Raw genomic sequence first — 20,053 nt, 5'->3', positions numbered from 1 at the left:
AGGGTTAGGTTCTGCTTGATGTAACTTTAGATCTGGGTCCCCACTGGTACAAGTCTGGAGTCCAAACTGGGCACCTGGAAAAGTATTTCTGGAGGTGTGTGATTGATTTGACAAGGGTAACAGCCCTATCACAGATCTGCAAGTAGCTCCTGTAGATGAGAAAATGACCTTTCCTGGATTTATGATTGAACCATCTGTAAACTGTTTTTATAGAAGACCAAACAAGAACTGTGTTTATTATCCTATAAACCTAAATAGCTAATTATGGCCTCATAGATGTGGGGAGCTCTGTTTTCAGTCAATTTCTTGCTTTCATCAAGAAATCTTTTATGTGAAAAGAGATGTATTTCCTCACTTCTGATATCTTATGACCAAAAGGGTTTTTTTGAAGGGTGGGGTGGAGGGTTAAATCCTGCATTCCTGGAATATTAAAGTTACAAGACTTTGTGAGTGATTTGTCTCACACTGCTGTCTACATAACCCAAAGGATCTTTGGGGAGGATGCATACATTATTTGGCTTAGTGTATAGGGGGCTTCTCCATAGCAGTATATCACAAAAATAATGTTATAGAGAACCCAAGACTGGGAAGCCCAGGGTTCAAATCAGATAGGGTACTGAATTACTTTGGGCCAGTCATTCTCTTTCAACATACCCTACTTTGCAATGATGCGGGGGAGGAAATGGAACCATTCCCTCCAAGTATACCACCCTGAGCTCCTTTGAAGAAGAGCAAAAATAAGTGACTAATCAGGTAAAAAGTCCAGATTGGTAATCTTACATTATTTTAAAATAGTTGAAAAAGTCCGCACCTTCACAAAATGACATCAAAGAAGGGACTTTGTGGACTTCCTTAGAAAAACTATTGTCTAATAAAGGAATGAGCACTGAAAAAACACAAAAGAATATTGTGAGTGGGATCCACACGGTAGCTTTACTTTGACGAGGCATCTATAGATACGGCACCCACACTGGAATAATCTTCTTCTCATTTTTTCTTAGAGTGGAGACAGTAATGGGCCTCCCTCTGATCTCTGCAGGGAGCTTTGGGCTGTCTTGTGACTACAAAGAAAACCTAACACGGATGATGACGCCAGCCAGGAAAGTGACCTACTTCTTGGTTGATTTTTGGAAAAATTCCAGACTGCCATTCAAAACTGTCTCTTGGGAATCTGCTTATGTCTATAAGACAAATGAGATGACTGAAGACTGCTTCTGGTAGGGAATTCTGCTTATATACCAGCTTTCTAAAAGGCTTCCATATTTTTAAAATAGGATGTTTTCACATATAAGACATATCATGAGAGCAACATCTGAGTAGAAGAAGAAGAGTTGGTTCTTATATGCCACTTTTCTTTATCCGAAAGAGTCTCAAACAGCTTACAATCGCCTTCCCTTTCCTCTCCTCACAACAAACACCCTGTGAGGTGGGTGAGGCTGAGAGAGCCCTGATATCACTGCTCAGTCAGAACAGCTTTATTAGTGCTGTGGCAAGCCCAAGGTCACCCAGCTGGCTGCATCAAATATTAATTTGTAGTGCACTGCCTGGTTAAAATGGACACTGGAGAAGGAGGAAGAGGAGTTGGTTCTTATATGCTGCTTTTCTCTACCACAAGGAGTCTCAAAGCGGCTTTGAGACAGACACCCTGAGGTGGGTGAGGCTGAGAGAGTCCTCATATTACTGCTTGGTCAGAACAGCTTTATCAGTGCCTGTGGCAAGCCCAAGGTCACCCAGCTGGCTGCATGTGGGGGAGCAGGGAATCAAACCCGGCCTGAAATTAGAGGGAAATGTTCCAAAGGGGGGTGGGATTCTGATTTGGAGACTGGCAGGGTCACAGTTAGAGGTTCAACTAGAATAGAGGCTGAAAGAGGCATGAATAGATCTTTGGCATATTTTTGTCCCTAAATAGCAGTTTGGATTCCCAGGCTCAAGTAGTTCTTTGGAAATGCTGTTTGCCATTTCAGAAATATACTGATTGCCGATGTGTTTCCCTCGCCGGGGCAGATAGTGTTAAATGTTAAGGAACCATAAGGGAAATTTACAGCCAGTGAATAATCTGGAGGCTGCTGTGACTTAAATGCTGCTGAACTGATTGTTTATGTTTTTATTATATTTTATATTATAAATGCTGTTATTTGTTGCATTGGTTTTAATTTATTGTTAATTTTAATTGTATGTAAACCTCCATGAGCCATTATTGGTGGTGATTAGAAATTTAATTAATTAATAACATGAGGTTAGGAAATCATATGAGGTAGGAAAGTGCTAAACCCTCCTTCCCCCACTCTATGGTCTCAGCCAAAATTGTTTTTCCCCTTTCCCCATTTCTGCTGTTTAGCACAAATATATGCTGGGTGTCAGATCTTGTTATTTCAAAGATACAGCAACAGGGGAAGCTGCCAAGGGTGTAACTATTCTTGGGGAGAAGAGAGAATATTGGGAAGAAGAATTTTGCTTTTGACTGACTGTGAACAGACAAGCTTGGCAGTACCTATCTTGAAATAATAAGATTTTGAAACTGTAAGTTCATATGGTGACAGAACCAATATTTAGTTTTCTGGAATTTCTGGAATTGTAATTGCAACCAACACAAGAACGGAGATGTAGTGTTTTAGCTGGCCTACAGAACTGTCTAGTTACAGCCCTGGGCTAATGTATACCAGGATACTGTCAGCCTTAGTTATCTTGACCTGTCTTTAAGAAGAAATCCAGTTTCTGTTAGACTCATTTTAAGGATGTTTATTCAAACAATTAGGCATTAAAATGCATTTCTGCCAAAATACACTTAATGTGTATTTTATTTTATTTGTTTTATATGATTCACACGCCCTCATCAAGACTCAAGAGGGGAAATATATCCTGAGTACTGGATATGTTGCATTTTATATCTGGAAAATGTGAGTTTTCTCACATGGTCATTTTATGTTTTGATTGCATGGGGGGAAATATGGTTGTACAGGTGACACCAATTGGATGCTGTTGCTGACAAGTTATCTGACAGCTCATGCTGTGATCATTTTTTTTATTGGAAACATTTTATTTACTGTTTATTAACATCTGTATGTTTCCCTCATTGTTCATCCCCAGTGCTGGACTCTTCACTAGGCTTGATTTCTGTTTTAAAAGGTGCAAGAGGGAACACCAAATGGGGGTTGGATTCATTTGGCTGCAACAGCTCCTGTCCTTTTACAAGCTGCCTGACATGCAGAAATTCAGCAAGAGACATTTCTGTAATTAGTTAGCTGGACAGAAGCACAGAAACCCTACTAGACAAGCAAATAAGCAGATACAATAAAAAAATGTGCATATACTTATGCCCAGTTTGATACTTAGATCTTTTATGCACTGGTATTTTCCTGTGCTTTTGCAGTTCTTGTCAGATTTTTTTTCCATTCTGCATTTCCTCTTGCTTTCACCAAGCACCTTAGTTGGGTTTTATTTTTCATTCTGTATTCATTTCCTGCCTTTCAGCACTCAGTTCTCTTTCCTGTTGCTATTTGCCCAGAGAGTGATTTTATGGTGGTTTTTCTTCTTTCTTTTATCCCAAGTCAAAGGTCATTCAAAAGCATAAAGATTCCCTTAGATTTCCTTCCATCTTTTTTTGCCCTCAGAAGCTATTCCTCCACCACCCACTTCAAGGTTGTTCCTCCAGATATGCACCTTCTGCCAACCTTCCCCCTTTCTTGATACTTCCTTCTGGTTCCCCCCCCCCCCACAAGCGGCAGCCAGTTCTTGAGGGGAGATCTCTCAGAAATCAAGCTTCTCTCTATCCCAGACTGGGTTTGCTGCTTCTGTTCTTTATTTCCCCTAAGTGGGAACAGATCTTTGAATTTGTTTAGGGTTAAAAACATGACAGGCAAGGGAGGGGGAAGAGAGTTGATCAGTGTTTGAATATTAAGCAACACCTCTGCACATGTCACAAGTGTTCCAACCCTATTTAAGAAAGCTGCGTTTTTTGGGTTGCAGCTGCAGAATATATACACCAGAGAAAGAAGAACAGTGCATAAAGGCAGGCACTGAATTAGACATCAGGCTTCAAGGCTTAACCTCTGGGAAAATCTTCAGTAAGCTGTTCATGCAGAAAAGGTCTTAGTGTGTACATTTCATTGTATTAATAGCATTGCTACCAATGTGCCAGAGGTGCTCCCACAGCCTAAAATTTCATTCAGTTGTGTGATGCAATAGAAAAGATGATGTGCACATGGCCATCCTATCCTAATTTTAGGTATATGAATGCCCTAGAAGCTGGAGTTACATACTTCTCCGAAAAAATCAAACAAAGAGAGATCATAAGGACCCCAGAGCTGCTAAAAAATGTACTGAAGGATCCATCTCGAAAAAGTAATGGTAAGGAAACATGGAGAATTGTTTTGACTATAGGCTACATGGTCCTGTGTATTATATTTTTTCTGGATCTCAGCAGGTGAATGTTAGTCTTAGAATCCCAGACTGCTTTTTAAACTGAAAAGCCAGGGGAGATTGGCCATTAAGGTGATCAGGGAAAGCCCCGGCTCATAGTTACTGTTGCACAAGCCGTTACAACTGCTGCAAGTGAGTCAGCTTTCCTGGCACCATGCAGGGTAAGGAAGCTGCCCCCATTGTAAGCAACCCACCTGTCCCCACGTGGGAGGGGTGAGCTGTAGTGTTGGCCCCATCCTCATGCAGGGCAAGCAAGCCACCGTGATTAGTAAGCCAGCTGCCCTGGCCCCATCCTGGGCATGGGAGGTGTGGGGGGGGCAGCTTGCCCAGACTATACAACTGGATTGTCCACACTGGCTCCCTTGTCTTGCAATGAGGTAGGGCAGCTGGTTTGCTCACCGCTGCAGTGAGCTTGCTCACCACTCACCACGCTTTCCCTCCTTCCATTGGGGGGGATGGGCTTGGGGTGGGGTGCTTCCCAGGGCTGAGTTTGCTTCCAAGTCTACCCCTGCTAATAGGCCCTACAATTCAGGGTTAGAAAGTAAACTTTTCAAAATTGACATTTGGAAACAAGCTAAGTTTGCACAAAGGAACAGCTTGTAGTCTGTAGCTTAGAGCATCCCCCACAGGGATTTTCCCTCACATGGAGGACAGGAAACACATTCATTTAAAAGTAATGCTTACATGCTTCTTGGGATCATGACTTGTGGGCTTCCCAGGGATTTCCCTTTTAAAGCAGATCAAAAATCAACCTTCTTTGGTCTGGAACTGTGGTATATGCATTTGGATACTTCAACCAAGCCAGTACAGAGAGGGGGTGGAGTCAAACTCTGCTTTCAAAATTGCGTGAGGCAGCTCAGTGTTACATACTTTAAAGGGCCTGTTCCTTGGCACAGGTCAGCCATGCCATATCCTTACAACATGCCTGGCCTGAGGAAGATAAATTGAGAGGGAAGGGGAAGACTGCCTATATCCCCCGCAAGGCTTTACGCTCAGCGGGGGAGAATCTCCTGATCGTTCCTGGCCCTAGAGAAGCGCGCCTGGCCTCGACCAGGGCCAGGGCTTTTCGGTCCTGGCCCCTACCTGGTGGAACGAGCTCCCAGGTGAGCTGCGGCCCCTGCAGGATTTACCAGCTTTCCGCAGGGCCTGCAAGACGGAGCTCTTCCACCGGGTTTTTGGTTGAGGCCGGTGTCAGCGAATGAGTGCCAACATTCCCCCCCCCAGACCTAGCATCTTCTCCCCACCCTCCCTGCCGCTCTGATAGCAGGGGTGGGAATAATAAGTTCCGCCATGTTGGGATTGTTTTAAAGTCTTTTAATGGGTATTTTAATGGGGATAGGACTGCTGTGACCCGTCACAAGCCTACGGGGAGTGGCGGGATATAAATCCAATTAATAATAATAATAATAATAATAATAATAATAATAATAATAATAATTGCAGGGGGACTGGTAAAATCACTGCTGGACTGCACTTTTGCTCATGTGCAAAAGAGTGAAGGGGAAGAACAGGGGCGTGGGAAGCAGCAGCATCTTGAATAAGAACAGATGTGTGGGGACACAGTTCTCACCCCATCTTACTCCACTTTTTTCTGCTGCCATAGTGAGATGCATTTTTGTATGTTTCTGTACACACAACCCATATGGTCCAACCTGAGCTATGTCTTCTACTAGATTTTTCTGGAATCACAAATGCCTTTACCAGCATAGCTCTGCATTAATACAGTCTCTGCTGTTCTAAATTGCAGTGATCATCATGTGTGGTACCCTAAAGGACATCGAGACAAATTTAGAGAATGGAGAGGTGGATGAAGACATAGTTATTATCCTGGTAGATCTTCACAGGTAAAACAAAGTGGAAACAAATCAAAATAATAAAAAAAGAAATTCATATCCCTGGAAAGTTTCCCCCGGTAGCTATACCCAGAGCAAATTTTTTTAAAAAATTTAAAACACACATTAAAATGACAACAAGAAATGTATAAATTATGCAAATCAAGTCAATATTTGCATTTTAGTAACTGGTTCATTTCATCTAACTAGAGAGAGAGACAAACAGCCATGCAAATCATTGTAGCTTCACTCTTGCTCACTCTAGCTCATAATCTGTTGGCTACTGAGATATTACCACACCCTTTTACATATATGGTTGTGGCCATCTGAGCCAGGAGCTTGCTTTCAAAGCAAAAACAAAACATTAAGAATCTGCACATTACTCACACTGGTATGCAATAATGTCCTTTCCAGTGGCATATCTGGAGGGGGGGGGGAGCCAGTCCACGCTGCGAAGAACTTGAGGAAGGCCCTTGAATGGGGCCATTGAAGGCAGCAGCATCCTGCTGTGTCCAGTTGAATGTCTTGCCTTCGATTTTTAAAGTGCAGTTCTGTCTGCAGCCAGTAGGAGCACAGGAAAGTTTCAAAATCTCTAAGTTTGACTAAGTTACTCTTTTCTCCAAGCTGTTACAGTAATTGCCAGCCTGCAGGTCATTTTCTCCAATAGTCTAGACTTTCTCTCTCTCTCTCTCTCCTTTCACCCAGATCTTGCAAAGCAGTAGTTAAGGTGTTTCAGCAAGATAAAACAATCTTTCCCTCTCTTAATTTCTCTCTCTCTTTTCCACAAGTTTATCATTCATTTATGTCTCCTTTTCTTAATTTTTCTGTGCTTCTACTCTTTTTACTTCTTGGTCTCAAGAACTTCTCATCCCTATCCTACTTGGTGGCAGAATATATTTACAAGTAGTATAGTAGCAAACCATTGTTAAAATTATGCTAGGTACACTCTGCTGGGGTGAAAAAATGCCCCCCCCCCATCAGTTTCTACTGCAGAGATTCTCTGGTTTGACTTTAATCCTTTGGAAACAATGAAGGATGGGAACACCTTGTGTGAGGGGGACGTAGCATGTTTCTTAATATCCAGTCTGGTGAAGCTTGCATTTTGTGATGCTTTACTAACTAGTGTTAGTTAGTTATGGTTAGTTCAAGGGCAGACTCCTACCTCTCAAAAATGCCTTACTGATGCTTGGGATGGTCATCTCCTGGGCTTTAAAATGGAGAAAAGAAACCTCCCAAGTGCCGTCTCAGAACATGACAGGTTGGAATTATTTTGCCATCAAGTCACAGTTGACTTATGGTGACTATGTAGATATTGGAAGGTGGTTTGCCATAGCCTGGCCTCCACATCAATCTGTCCAGGGGTTATCCAGGTCAGGGCTAGGCTAAGAGTAATGTGACTGGTCCAAAGTTACCCAGCAAGTTGCATAGCACGAGTGGGGATTCAGACTGGATTTCCCAGATCCTAGTCCAACACTTAAAGCACTACATTGCACTGGCTCTCCATGATGGAATAGCATGTTAGCACTGGAACCTTTTTTTGCTGGTATGATTTTATATATGAAGTTAAATCCAATCAATTTTTCACAGTCTGCTTTTCTTTTCTGGACACTGAATACAAAATTTGGATCCAGTGGCACCTTTAAGACCAACATAGCTACACACCTGAATCTATTTTCTGGCCATTATTATTCATTTTATTTCATGATTATTCATTAAAATAATTTTGTCATATAGAGGCGGGGCCCTGATCTGGATAGCCCCAGCCTATCCTGATCTCATCAGATCTCAGAAGGTAAGCAGGGCTGACCTGGGAGACAGGGAATGGCCAATCTCCAAATGTCTTTTGCCTTGAAAACCCTATGGGGCTGCCAGAGGTCTGCCGTGACTTGATGGCTAATCATAAAAATAAATAGGGTGTGTATGTTAAATATTATCTGCCCAGAGTGCCAAATAGGATAGGTACACCACGGGTCCTTTTTATGATCCTCATAATCCTTTCTTAGCATTTTGGGAAATTAGCAATGAGTATGCATGTGTCATATCATTTAGTTTCTTATGCATTAGGTTTTTAAAAATCCTTTGCTATTTAGCTGAGATTTCATTGTCAACAAAGTGCAATCTTAATACGTGACGAAATGTCAGAATTAGAGGACTAAGAGTGGGTGCAGACTTTTATGACGATTCTTGAAGATCTTTATGATCAAAACTAATATGAAGACAAATGTCTGAGATTAGAGATTATTATAATATCTATATAGATTTCAAAAAAACTGTGACCTGAATGGGCCAGGTTAGCCTGAAGACAAGTGGGGTTGGCCTTGGCTAGTGTTCGGAGACTTCTGAAAAATGCCAGGGTGGTGATGCAGAGACAGGCAATGGCAAACTATATTTGAACATCTCTTGCTCTCAAAACCCTGTAGGGACACCGTAAGTCGACTGTGAATTGCCAGCACTTTCTACCACAAAATCTCAAAAAGTGTCAGATATATTTTGTAGTAATCTTTACAACAAATCTGCAAATGGACAATATTACAACTGGAGTTAAGGTTGAAAGATATTAACTTGCTAACATTTCATGGCTGAAGGATGGATTCAGACAAAGAGCTGAGGCAATGAGACTAGTACAAGATTTTTTTTTAAAATCATGTGTCCCAGCTTGTACAAACCACAATATCAAGTGGTAAAGCTTTCACTAGACTATGCTAGTTCAGAAAGCTGTTGGTAGCAAAACAGGAGTGACCGACTCCTGTTTGAAGAGATCAAGTTGGGATTCAGATAAACAACTGCAGTAGGGACTGATTATTTATTTATTTGGATTTTATTTATTTGGATACCACCCTTTCCTATGGCTCTGGGTGGTTTATATGGAACACTGCACACATTTACATAGAACTTAACGACAATCTATAACATTGCACAAGTTTCAAAGAACATCACAACAATGTATCAGGTAACAAGGAGCTGCTATCTTACAACATGTCTGCAGCATTTCAAGACACTGAGAAATTGTCCCCATGCCCAGATTGTTGCCCTGTGAGGGTTTTTATCCCTCAGGCATCTTATCAGCAATTCATATAATCTATCATTGCTATTATAGTGTTACATTCTATTAAACAAAATATGGTTGCTACCATAGGGAAGATTTGAGCTCTAGGAAGCAAAGTAATCCCAGTGAGAAGAGACACGCAATATAAAACAACAGCATATTCCGACTGTACTACCATACTTGGTAATCAATGGGCTGTATAACTTGCTGTTTCTGTTACCGTTGTTCCTCATTGCCCTGTGGGGCATTTGTGCTTCCCTTCACAGTCATAAGTACTTTGAAAATGGCTCTTCATCTTTTACTATGCGGAATGTTCTTGTCCTGACACTGGCACCACGGAATACTACTTTGGCTCCTGTGGATCCCAATGATACTGACTTGGTAACTTAATTTTATAGTTATTCCTTCACTCATGTTCTCACAACACTGCCATGGCTAAAAGGATAATTTCAGAATGTACTTGTTCAACAGGGTGGACCAAATGAAATAAAAACAAAAATTTCTGTGGGAAACCCATATCTTTGCAATGTGATCTAACTGGATATGTTGGTGATTTTTTTGCACCCTGCAATGTTTATACAAGTATACTTGGACTTACATATTGTACAATGAGGGCTTGCCACCTCTATGTCCCTCACTTACTTAGCCAGCTGAGTACGGAAGATGGAAAGATCTTTACATCGCTCCATGGTATAAATAAAATGCTAAGGGGTGTGGGGTGGGCGCAGTCCAGGATGGGGGGGGCAACGATTGGCCCCTTGGCCCTGGACTGACAAGTGCAGGGTCCAATTGGGAGGTGCAAAGTGCCTCCCGATTGGCCTCCTGATTGGCCCCTCCACTTGTCAGTCTGGGGCCAAGGGGCCAATTGGGAGGCACACACAGAACTATGGCCCCCAGAGCCATTCCAGCTAGTCGGGAGCCTACAACTCTGTGCCACACCTACACACTCAGATGCCTGCGGCCACTCGCTGGGGACGCTCAAGGTAGGTGCCCACCGTCCCGCTGAGCTCTGGCCGCTGCTTTTGCCTCCTCCTCCTTCTACTCATGCTGGGAGGCCACCAGAGCGACCTCTCTGTGTGGCCCCTGCCCCAGCACAAAAAGACTGGAAGGCCCCGCTTCTCCTCACCCCTCCCCCACAAATGCAGAGCTCTTCTGCCACCGCCTCACCACCCACACAGCCCCACCTGCGACCCGCAGTTCCCCGTGACGTGCCCTGCTCGCCCGGAAAAACACTGTCTCCCACACAGCCCCTGCCCTCCACCTGCACCGAGCCCAGCCTCCGCTGCCAGTTCCCCCCCACTACCCTCTTGGTACTCTTCAAAACACCCCCACCATCAACCCACCTCGCCCGCCCAATGGCAAATAGCCCTTCCCCCACCATGCCGCCGGTGTTGGGGGGGGGCAGGGAGAGAAGCCATTATTATGGGGAGAAGAGCACCCTGCTCCTTTCCCTGCCCTGAAGACGGAGCCCCGGGGGTGGCAGGGGGCGGGGGGGCCAGGACGGCTGCACGGGGAATGGCCACCGGGCAAGCCAGGCTAGTGCCCTTTGTATTATGATATACAATGGGCTTTAAATCTAGGCTCCCAATAAATTACAATTCCCAGCTACTAAATGGTTAAACCGCTTAAAACTCAGTTATATAAGTAAAGCACTGCCTTTAAATTGGTGTAGTGGTTGGTGTAGTGGTTAGGAGCACGGACTTCTAATCCAGTGAGCCGGTTTGATTCCACGCTCCCCCACATGCAACCAGTTGGGTGACCTTGGGCTCGTCAGAACACTAATAATGCTGTTCTGACCAAGCAGTAATTTCAGGACTCTCTCAGCCTCACCTACCTCACAGGGTGTCTGTTGTGGGGAGACAAAAGGGAAGGAGAATGTAAGCCGCTTTGAGACTCCTTCACGTAGAGGGAAAGCAGCATAGAAGAACCAACTCTTCTTCTTAACAAATTTGAAGTAAAGTATGTGTGCAATGCCAGTCTGCATTGTAAATTCTCACTAGTTCCCATCTTATATTCTCACTTTCTTCCTTAAGGGGTTATCTGTATGATTTTCTGCAAGGAAAGGAACTGACACTGAGGAATTGATGTAAACATTTCATTTGCTAGGGACTTTTCAAATGGTCATGAGTGTTGGGAAGTAATTTTAACATGCATAGGCAAGAAGTGTGTAACAGCTCAGCTGTTCTGTACCAGCAATGTGTGTCATTCAAAATCCTCGCCATCAAACTCTTTTAGATGAGACAGTTCAATTAAATATAGATATCTGACAGAGTTCAGAATTCAGATTTTTGTGAGGCCCTCGTTGTCTAGCCACCAGCTGTTCTGTTCCAGCATGCAAATCATGAAAACATATATGTGCACATCCACTTCATTAATAAGAACCTGCTTCGTTTAGAATTTCTAATTGCCTTCTTCATCTCTTGCAGCTGAATGATGACTACCTTGTGGGTTATTTTGATGCTATTTTGCTCTTTGGACATGCCTTAAAGAAACTTCTTCACACACAAATGGACTTTTCTGCTGGGGATTTCATTGAACACTTCCGGAGTGTTACATTTCCAGGTAATCTAATGTAGTTCTTTTCTATTATCCACTGAAAGATAACTCTCTAAAGGCTTTTCATTCTATTATAATAAAATATTCAAACTTGCACTGTATGGACTATCCTTAAAATATTTATTTAAAAAAATGTATGACACCTTTGATATTTGGGGTCTTCAAGGCAGCAAATGATGAAAACAATGTTTAAAATACTGAGTAAAATATATGTGCAATATTTGAAATCTATTAACTAAGACATATAAATGCATGAAAACAGAGACATGGAGGGACAATGAGAATTAATGGACAGTCAGACAAAAAAAATATTTAGCTGCTGGCAGAATACAGCCAATTTCCTTAGGAATGGAATTCCAAAGGTTTGGTGCCACAACCAAGTAGGCCCTTTCTTGAGTTGCTACCCATCTAGTCTCATATGGGAAGGCTACCTGAAGCAGTACCTCTGAAGATAACCAGAGCAATCAGGTAGGTTCATATAGGAGGCAGTTTTTAAGATAGACTGACTCCATGTCATACAGGGCTTCAAAATAAATGCCATAACCTTGAATTGGGCCTGAAAACAAATTGTCAGCCAGTGTAGGGGAAACAAGTCAATGTTCTGGTTGAAGCATTCTGTGCCAACTCTCACTTCTGGACACTCTTCAAGTGTAGACCACATTGCAATATTGTAATCTAGCTGTAATCTAGGACAGAGTATGGCAATTTGGTGGCAACATCTCTTCTACCAAGGAGGGACTGCATCTGCCTTACCAGGTGAAGGTTGTGATAGGCACCCCTGGTCACTGCTATAACCTGTTTATCAAACAGGCAGTCCAGGTTCACCCCCAAAACTATAAACCTATCCCTTTAGGCAGAGTGCAATCCCACACAGAACGGGATATTCTTGTTCCGGAGTAATTTTGTTGGGTCGATTTAGGTCTATTTTGTTAGTCCACATCCATCTTGAAATTGAATCACAGTTTCCACAGCCTCCCTGGGGATCTGCTGGATGATAGAGCTGAATATCATTTCCATATTGGTGGTATCTCAGATCAGATCTCTAGATCAGTGGTCCCCAACCTGCGGGCCGCTGCCCGCCCCCCCCGCAGTAAAAAACTTCCCAGGCCGCAAGCTTGCGGCCCGGGAAGCTTCTTACTGCGGGAGGGTGGGGAGAGGGAATCAGGGCCGGGCTGCGCATCGCGCATATGCGGCCCGTGCGGGCGCGGCCCGGGGGCGTGGCCCGATGCGCGGGCATGGTCCACGGCACGGGCACGGCCCGATGCGTGGGAGTGGTCCACACGGGCGCGGCCCGATGCCCTGCCGGTCCCCAGCCTCAGAAAGGTTGGGGACCACTGCTCTAGATGACCTCTTCCAGTGGCTTCATATATTCTGAAAAGTTTGGGGAACAAGAGGGAACTTTGTTGGACCCTGTAGGCCAGAGACCAAAGGACCAAACAGCAGTCCCCCAGCACCACACTCTGAAATCACTGCAGAACAGTACTCCCACTGCCAGCCTAGAAGGCTGTCCAGAAGAATACCATGATCATTAGTATCAAAGAGATTCAGGAGAATCAACAGGTCAGTCCTGGAAAATCTTGCAATCCTGGTTCCCTCAACCCCAAGCAATAAGCAAAACTGGAACTAACTGATCAGGATGCAAAAGTATAAGTATGCTACATCCTCATATCTTGAATGAGATAGACAATAGCCCCCCAAAACTGTACTTTTCTTCATTGTTTGTTCTTCTTATGTAATGTTAATTGCAGGGGAAATGACCAGGCTGCTACCAGTACGTGTTTCTCTTTTCCTGCAGGTATATTGGGTCCCGTAATCCTTGATGACTCGGGGGATATTGATGTCAATTTTACCCTTATGTATACATCTGTGGATAATTATGAAGTAAGCATAGCTGTAAGGAAACTGTTCTATGAAGAGACATGTTGAGGTGGAGGACAGCAGCATTTAAATTAATACATGAGAGAGGCAGAAAATAAGAGGCAGCTAGAAAATAAGAGACCTTTTGGGGAGCGGGGGTCTATAAATTGAAAAATAAATAAAATAAATAAAAGCCGATCCATTAACAATTAAAGTATCTGCAGTAGACACTGCTTTCCATCATGGGTAGTGGAGCGGTAGTATTTGTGTTGTGAGAAGTTGTTTTAACAACAATTGTTCTTGTTGATAAATAGTTCCTGGGGATATTATGCACATATAGGTTTCCCCAAAGTCAGCATGCTGACCCTTTTAAATAGTCATTTTTTAAAAATCGTTGCATTTATGTCTGTGCTCTGATACAGCGTTTTTTTCCTGCATATGATTATGCAATTGAAGGACTTATGGCGGCAAATCCTTAATTGGGGGGCACTTCCTCCATTGTGCTAGATGCTCATTGGCAGGCCATGGTCAGCTGAAATGTCACCTGACCACCACTCTGGCACATGCTGTTGGCAGGACTTCATGGGAATTGTAGTTAATGGACATGGAGACCTAAACAAGAACTTTCCATGGGGGCACACACACTTTTGAATGCTAACACTATAACCTTTTCTCCTCAGAGATATGTGGTTCCTTGTAGAGAGTGGATTGAAATGCCTCTTAGGGAATGAATAAATTAATTTCTGCTGGTGTAACATTGTAATAACAGAGGTGGGAGGGTCTGCATGGAACAAGAGGTGCCTCAAGCTCCCCCTGGTGGATGAGGGACTAGGGGCCATCTGTTCACTCATTGGTGTATGGTTGCACAGGACCGGAGACCAAAAACATGTTGATGTTTATGCATGCAAAAGCAGGAATCTTCGGCACCATAATAAAAGAAAAGTAGTAAAGCTAGTTTCAAATACTGCGCAGAAACCAGCAGAAAAGGCACAATTATAGCTATGAGTGGGGAGGACAATGTATAATCAAAAACTCTTTGGTGGCAGGAACAGCACCACCTGCAGAATAAAAATATCTTTCTTCAATACTTTTTGCAATATTTCGTGCCATGCATAATACCTCCTGGTCTTTTGGTGTGGGGAAGGTGGCTCAATGGCATCAAAGGCAGCTATTGGATGGTGCCCCTGGTGGCCTAGACCAAGGCCCTTTCCTGCCTCCCCACACTAGTTAGTAACACACATGGGATTCTAAAAAGCTTTCCTCGCATTAAAAAAAAAATATTTTTGGAGCTGTGTGGTCCTATCTATAACAAGAATTTGTATTTATTTTTCAAAATCAACTGTTTCTGCTACAGCAAGGCTAACCCTGTCCCTGCTATTCTGTGGGCACAGAATGGGATATTGCTACTCGCTTCTATCATAGAATCATAGAATCATAGAGTTGGAAGGGTCCATACAGGCCATCTAGTCTAACCCCATGCTCTACGCAGGATCAGCCCTAAGCATCCTAAAGCATCCAAGAAAAGTGTGTATCCAACCTTTGCTTGAAGACTGCCAGTGAGGGGGAGCTCACCACCTCCTTAGGCAGCCTATTCCACTGCTGAACTACTCTGTGAAAATTTTTTTCCTGATATCTAGCCTATATCGTTGTACTTGTAGTTTAAACCCATTACTGCGCGTCCTCTCCTCTGCAGCTAACGGAAACAGCATCCTGCCCTCCTACAAGTGACAACCTTTCAAATACTTAAAGAGGGCTATCATGTCCCCTCTTAACCTCCTTTTCTCCAGGCTGAACATTCCCAAGTCCCTCAACCTATCTTCATAGGGCTTGGTCCCTTGGCCCCAGATCATCTTCGTCGCTCTCCTCTGTACCCTTTCAATTTTATCTACTTCTTGAAGTGAGGCCTCCAGAACTGCACATAGTACTCCAAGTGTGGTCTGACCAGTGCCATATACAATGGGACTATGACATCTTGTGATTTTGATGTGATGCCCCTGTTGATACAGGCCAAAATGGCATTTGCCTTTTTTACCGCTGCATCACACTGCCTGCTCATGTTTAGTTTACAAGCCACAAGTACCCCAAGGTCTCGTTCACACACAGTGTTACCTAGAAGTGTATCCCCCATCCAGTAGGCATGCTTTTCATTTTTCTGACCCAGATGCAGAACTTTACACTTATCTTTATTAAATTGCATCTTGTTCTCATTTGCCCATTTTTCCATTGTGTTCAGATCTCGTTGAACTCTGTCTCTATCTTCCGGAGTATTTGCCAGTCCTCCCAATTTGGTGTCATCTGCAAACTTGATGAGTAGTTCCTCCACCTCCTCATCTAGATCATTAATAAATATGTTAAAAAGTACCGGGCTGAGCACTGAACCCTGAGGTATCCCGCTACTCACCTCCCTCCAGTCTGATGAAACACCATTGACAACAACTCTTTGAATGCGGTTCTCTAACCAATTCTCTATCCACCTAACTATCTGAAGATCCAGATTGCATTCCATCAATTTATCCATCAGAACATCATGGGGAACCTTATCCAAAGCTTTACTAAAATCCAAGTAAACGACATCAACCGGATTTCCACGATCTAGCAAACCTATAGCTTGGTCAAAAAAGGAAACCAGGTTGGTCTGACAGGACCTGTTGGAGACAAATCCATGCTGACTTCCTTGGATCACTGAATTATCCTCCATATGTTTGCTCCCTTTAATATCTGCTCCATTATCTTCCCCACAACAGAGGTCAGACTCACTGGTCTATAGTTTCCCGGGTCATCCTTCCTCCCTTTTTTGAATATCGGAATAACATTTGCTCTCTTCCAGTCCTCTGGGACATCTCCAGTCCTTAAACAGGTCCCAAAGATGACGGACAAAGGTTGTGCAAGTTCTCTGGAAAGTTCTTTGAGCACTCTTGGGTGCATTTCATCCGGCCCAGGGGATTTGAACTCATCCAGTGTAAATGCCTCTCAACAACCTCTCTGTCCATGTCAACCTGCCACCCAGACACTATCCTTTGGCTACTGCCATCTCTAGATGTGCCTAAACCCTTTGACCTGTGGGAAAAAACAGATGTAAAATAGGCACTTAGCCTTTCTGCTTTCTCTGCATCTTCCGTTAGAGTTTGTCCATCCATCTGTATCCAACAGTGGGCCTATTGCCTCCTTTACTTTACGTTTGCTCCTCACATAACTGAAAAATCTTTTCTTGTTACAATGGGCTTCCCTGGCCAATCCTGGCCAATCTTAGCTCACTCTCAGCTTTGGCCTTTCTGATGATTGATCTACAGTGCCTAGTAACCTGTAGGTACTCTTCTTTAGAGCTCTGTCCTTCCCTCCATTTCCTGAACATAATATGTTCTATGATATACAGTGACAGCCAATGAAAGCAAGATGAAGGACAACCACATAAGCAATAAAACCATATATTGAAAAGGTTCTTTTTAAATTCCCTTCCTGACTTAACATGTGAATAGAGTTTAGAATGTCACAGAGCTTGAGGCTCTGTGCTCTTATTTTTGGCAAGGATAGCAAAGCCAGAGACAATATGGTCAAGGATGAAGAACTAAGCTATGAAAAGTATAGAGAAAGTGGCTAAGGTGATCCATTTTTGTTTTATTGTTAGTGTAGTTATCCAGTGAAAAATAGCATGGAACAAATTTCACTTTCCTCTGCTTTCTCATTCTAGTACAAGATCCTCCTTCAGTTTGACACTCATCAGAATAAGACAACACCGAAGGTAGACAAGCCATCTTTCAGCTGGAAAAAACATACCCTGCCTAATGATACTCCTAGTCGTGGTGAGACAATAAGTTTGAACTCTGCATCCCACTGGGAGGGTACTGAGAACTTGTAACTTAACCCAGCTTCTCCATCTTTCCTTTTGCATATCTGACCCAAATATCCTTTTGGATATCTGGCCCATTGAGTTTGGCCACTCAATGGGAAGCATTACTTACTGGAGCTATTCCCTGAGGTCACAGCATTAAAAAAACACAGAAGGGTGAAAGTTCTACTGCATATGCTTCAGCTCTTCCTACTTACCAAGCACAGGTCAGCTTTCTGCTACCAGTCCCTGGTAAAAGCAGTGTTATTTTTTTGCCTTTTGAATTTTGCTCTACATTGCTAATGGTGTCAGTCTTCACGGTTCAGTTTCCTTGCTGGATTCCCACAAAGTAACTCTCTGAATGGGGAATGCACGCATCTTGTGTCTAGCACAGAGTCATGTAATGGAGTGAGAACCACTAAGGCTGCAGATAGTTTCCCATTTGCCTACTGCAAGTGCTGTGATACATTTTGAACGGTTGATACCATATTCTAGGCAATGATGTTTTTATAGTATATATTTATTAACTTGGAAAATTCCTGTGCTGTTTTTTCCAAAGAATCTCCTTGATGTGGCTTATAAAATGCTAAAATGTAGAAGAGTATAAAATCATTAACAATCAACAAACTTTTAAAACCCTGATTGAAAATTCAGATACAGCATAAAATGTTGAGCAGTTTAAACAAAGTCTAACATTTTTTAGACTGGAAGTAGACTGTGCAAACAATTGCACCTGAATGAGAGAGAGGTAGTGCCAGGTCAACCTCAAGGGGAAGGGTTTTCCACAAGCAAGGGGCCACCACTCCAAAATCCCTGTCTCTGGTCAGCCCTTCTGTCAGCAGGGGCTCAGAGAACAGACTTTGTAAGGAGGCTCTTAGCTGGTGGACAGGACTGTATAGGAAAAGGTAGTTCTTAGATACCATGGTTCAAAACTTGATCCCAACTTCCAGTCTACAAGTGTATCTTTAATCTAAAGATCATACAGCTTATTGACTTTAAAACACTTCTAGCTATTGCATATAGGTATTTCACATATAGCAGAGAAGAGCCTTTAGCATGAAAAAACCCTTATGGCACAGGGGAATGGCTGCTGTTAGGAGACTGGGACAGGGAAACAAAGAGAAAGCCCACCGTATGGTAGCCTTATTGCTCTTACAGGCAAACTGCACAAGCCTCATGTGTAAGGTGACCAGATTGTCCCACTTTTGGAGGGACATCTGGGGGTACTTGCCAAATTGTACTTATGTTGAAATTAAAAAATATCTATTACAATACTATTTTTGCGTTCTCTGAAACTTTTTTTTGCTCCATATAGACCAATTTTTAAATCAAGAACCCCACCCTCCGGTCAATGGTGTCCCGCTTTACCAATGTTAAAATCTGGCCACCTTACTCATGTGGTAAACACCTAATGTATAAAATACTGGAAAATCCTTCCTTCTGGGTAAGGGTTGCTAATCTATGGTATTATTCCCCAGTGATATTCTTCCTCTCCCTCTTCTGACTCCACTCCTAACATCTCCAGGTATTTCACAACTCAGAGCTGGTAACCCTACTTCTGGGTGCTCATGCAATCATAAAGTTTAAATCAAATGAACACATTTAATTGCTAGATTAACTAATGTCTATTTCTACAATAAAATTGTAGAAAAGTTTCCCTATGCCACAGAGCAGCTTTTAATGCTGGAGAGATGAATGCTGTAGAACATAATTTTAATTTTGTTTGTTTATATGTAGTGTTTATAAACAGTGGCAGGAATGAATTGCATTGGTTGTATGACAACTATACTGAGATTCTGAAATATAATATACTGAGATTCTGTTGGAGATATAGAGTAGTTCAGGTGATGAATACAGTGCCTAATAGGGAGAGTGCACAATCCCAGACCAGGGTACTTTCAGGGTTTCAATTTGACAAGTTAAAAATATTTTATTTTTAAATTACACTTCTTTTTCAGATTCCAAATACATGACTCCTCTATTTCCCTAGACCATTTTCTGCCTGTCTGCAATTGGATCTAGTTATAATGAAGTACCTTGGCTCTTGGGGTGGTTGCTCTGTTTTCTGGCTGCACAAGTTATTACATTTCTTCTCAAACTAGATGTTCAATCAAAATGAACCATAAAACTCATCAGAGCTTTAATCACACACCCTTCCCCGATGTTGTAAAGACTAGAGTTTCTCATTACTTGTCTCGTTCAAAAATTATTAAGTGTCCTTTCACCCTTATGATCTGAAATTCAGAAATGAAGTGTTATTATAATGACTGTTGCTACATATACTACATTGTTATTGTAGTATCACAATTTACTACCCGTGAAGCTGAAGCTTCTACCTTAAATTGAGGAGAAAAGTTGAGTGGGGAAGAGCGTGTCTGCCAGTGAGAGCTCTTGCATGATCACAATCACTAGAGGGCAGCAGAGTCTCAGATATATAACTCTCTGAGATTGTTGGGAACATAAGACTGGACTGTGAAGGAAAAGGTAGATGGAGGGCATAAACATATGCCAAAAGGG

General features: G+C 42.7%; 1 protein-coding gene across 3 annotated transcripts in view; it reads left to right on the top strand.

The window, feature by feature from the left end:
* GUCY2C (guanylate cyclase 2C) overlaps positions 1–20,053 on the top strand; it is a 64,296-nt gene that overhangs the window by 4,766 nt on the left and 39,477 nt on the right. For all 3 annotated transcript variants that reach the window (XM_077339279.1, XM_077339278.1, XM_077339277.1), the window contains exons 4-10: positions 1,002–1,217; positions 4,226–4,347; positions 6,167–6,263; positions 9,564–9,678; positions 11,724–11,859; positions 13,649–13,734; positions 17,399–17,510. In XM_077339279.1, the coding sequence (XP_077195394.1) occupies positions 1,002–1,217; positions 4,226–4,347; positions 6,167–6,263; positions 9,564–9,678; positions 11,724–11,859; positions 13,649–13,734; positions 17,399–17,510 (884 nt within the window). The remainder of the gene's footprint in view (positions 1–1,001; positions 1,218–4,225; positions 4,348–6,166; positions 6,264–9,563; positions 9,679–11,723; positions 11,860–13,648; positions 13,735–17,398; positions 17,511–20,053) is intronic.

Source organism: Paroedura picta, chromosome 5 (genome assembly GCF_049243985.1).
Source record: "Paroedura picta isolate Pp20150507F chromosome 5, Ppicta_v3.0, whole genome shotgun sequence".
Classification (NCBI taxonomy): domain Eukaryota; kingdom Metazoa; phylum Chordata; class Lepidosauria; order Squamata; family Gekkonidae; genus Paroedura; species Paroedura picta.
This window is presented reverse-complemented; position numbering and strand designations above follow the sequence as displayed.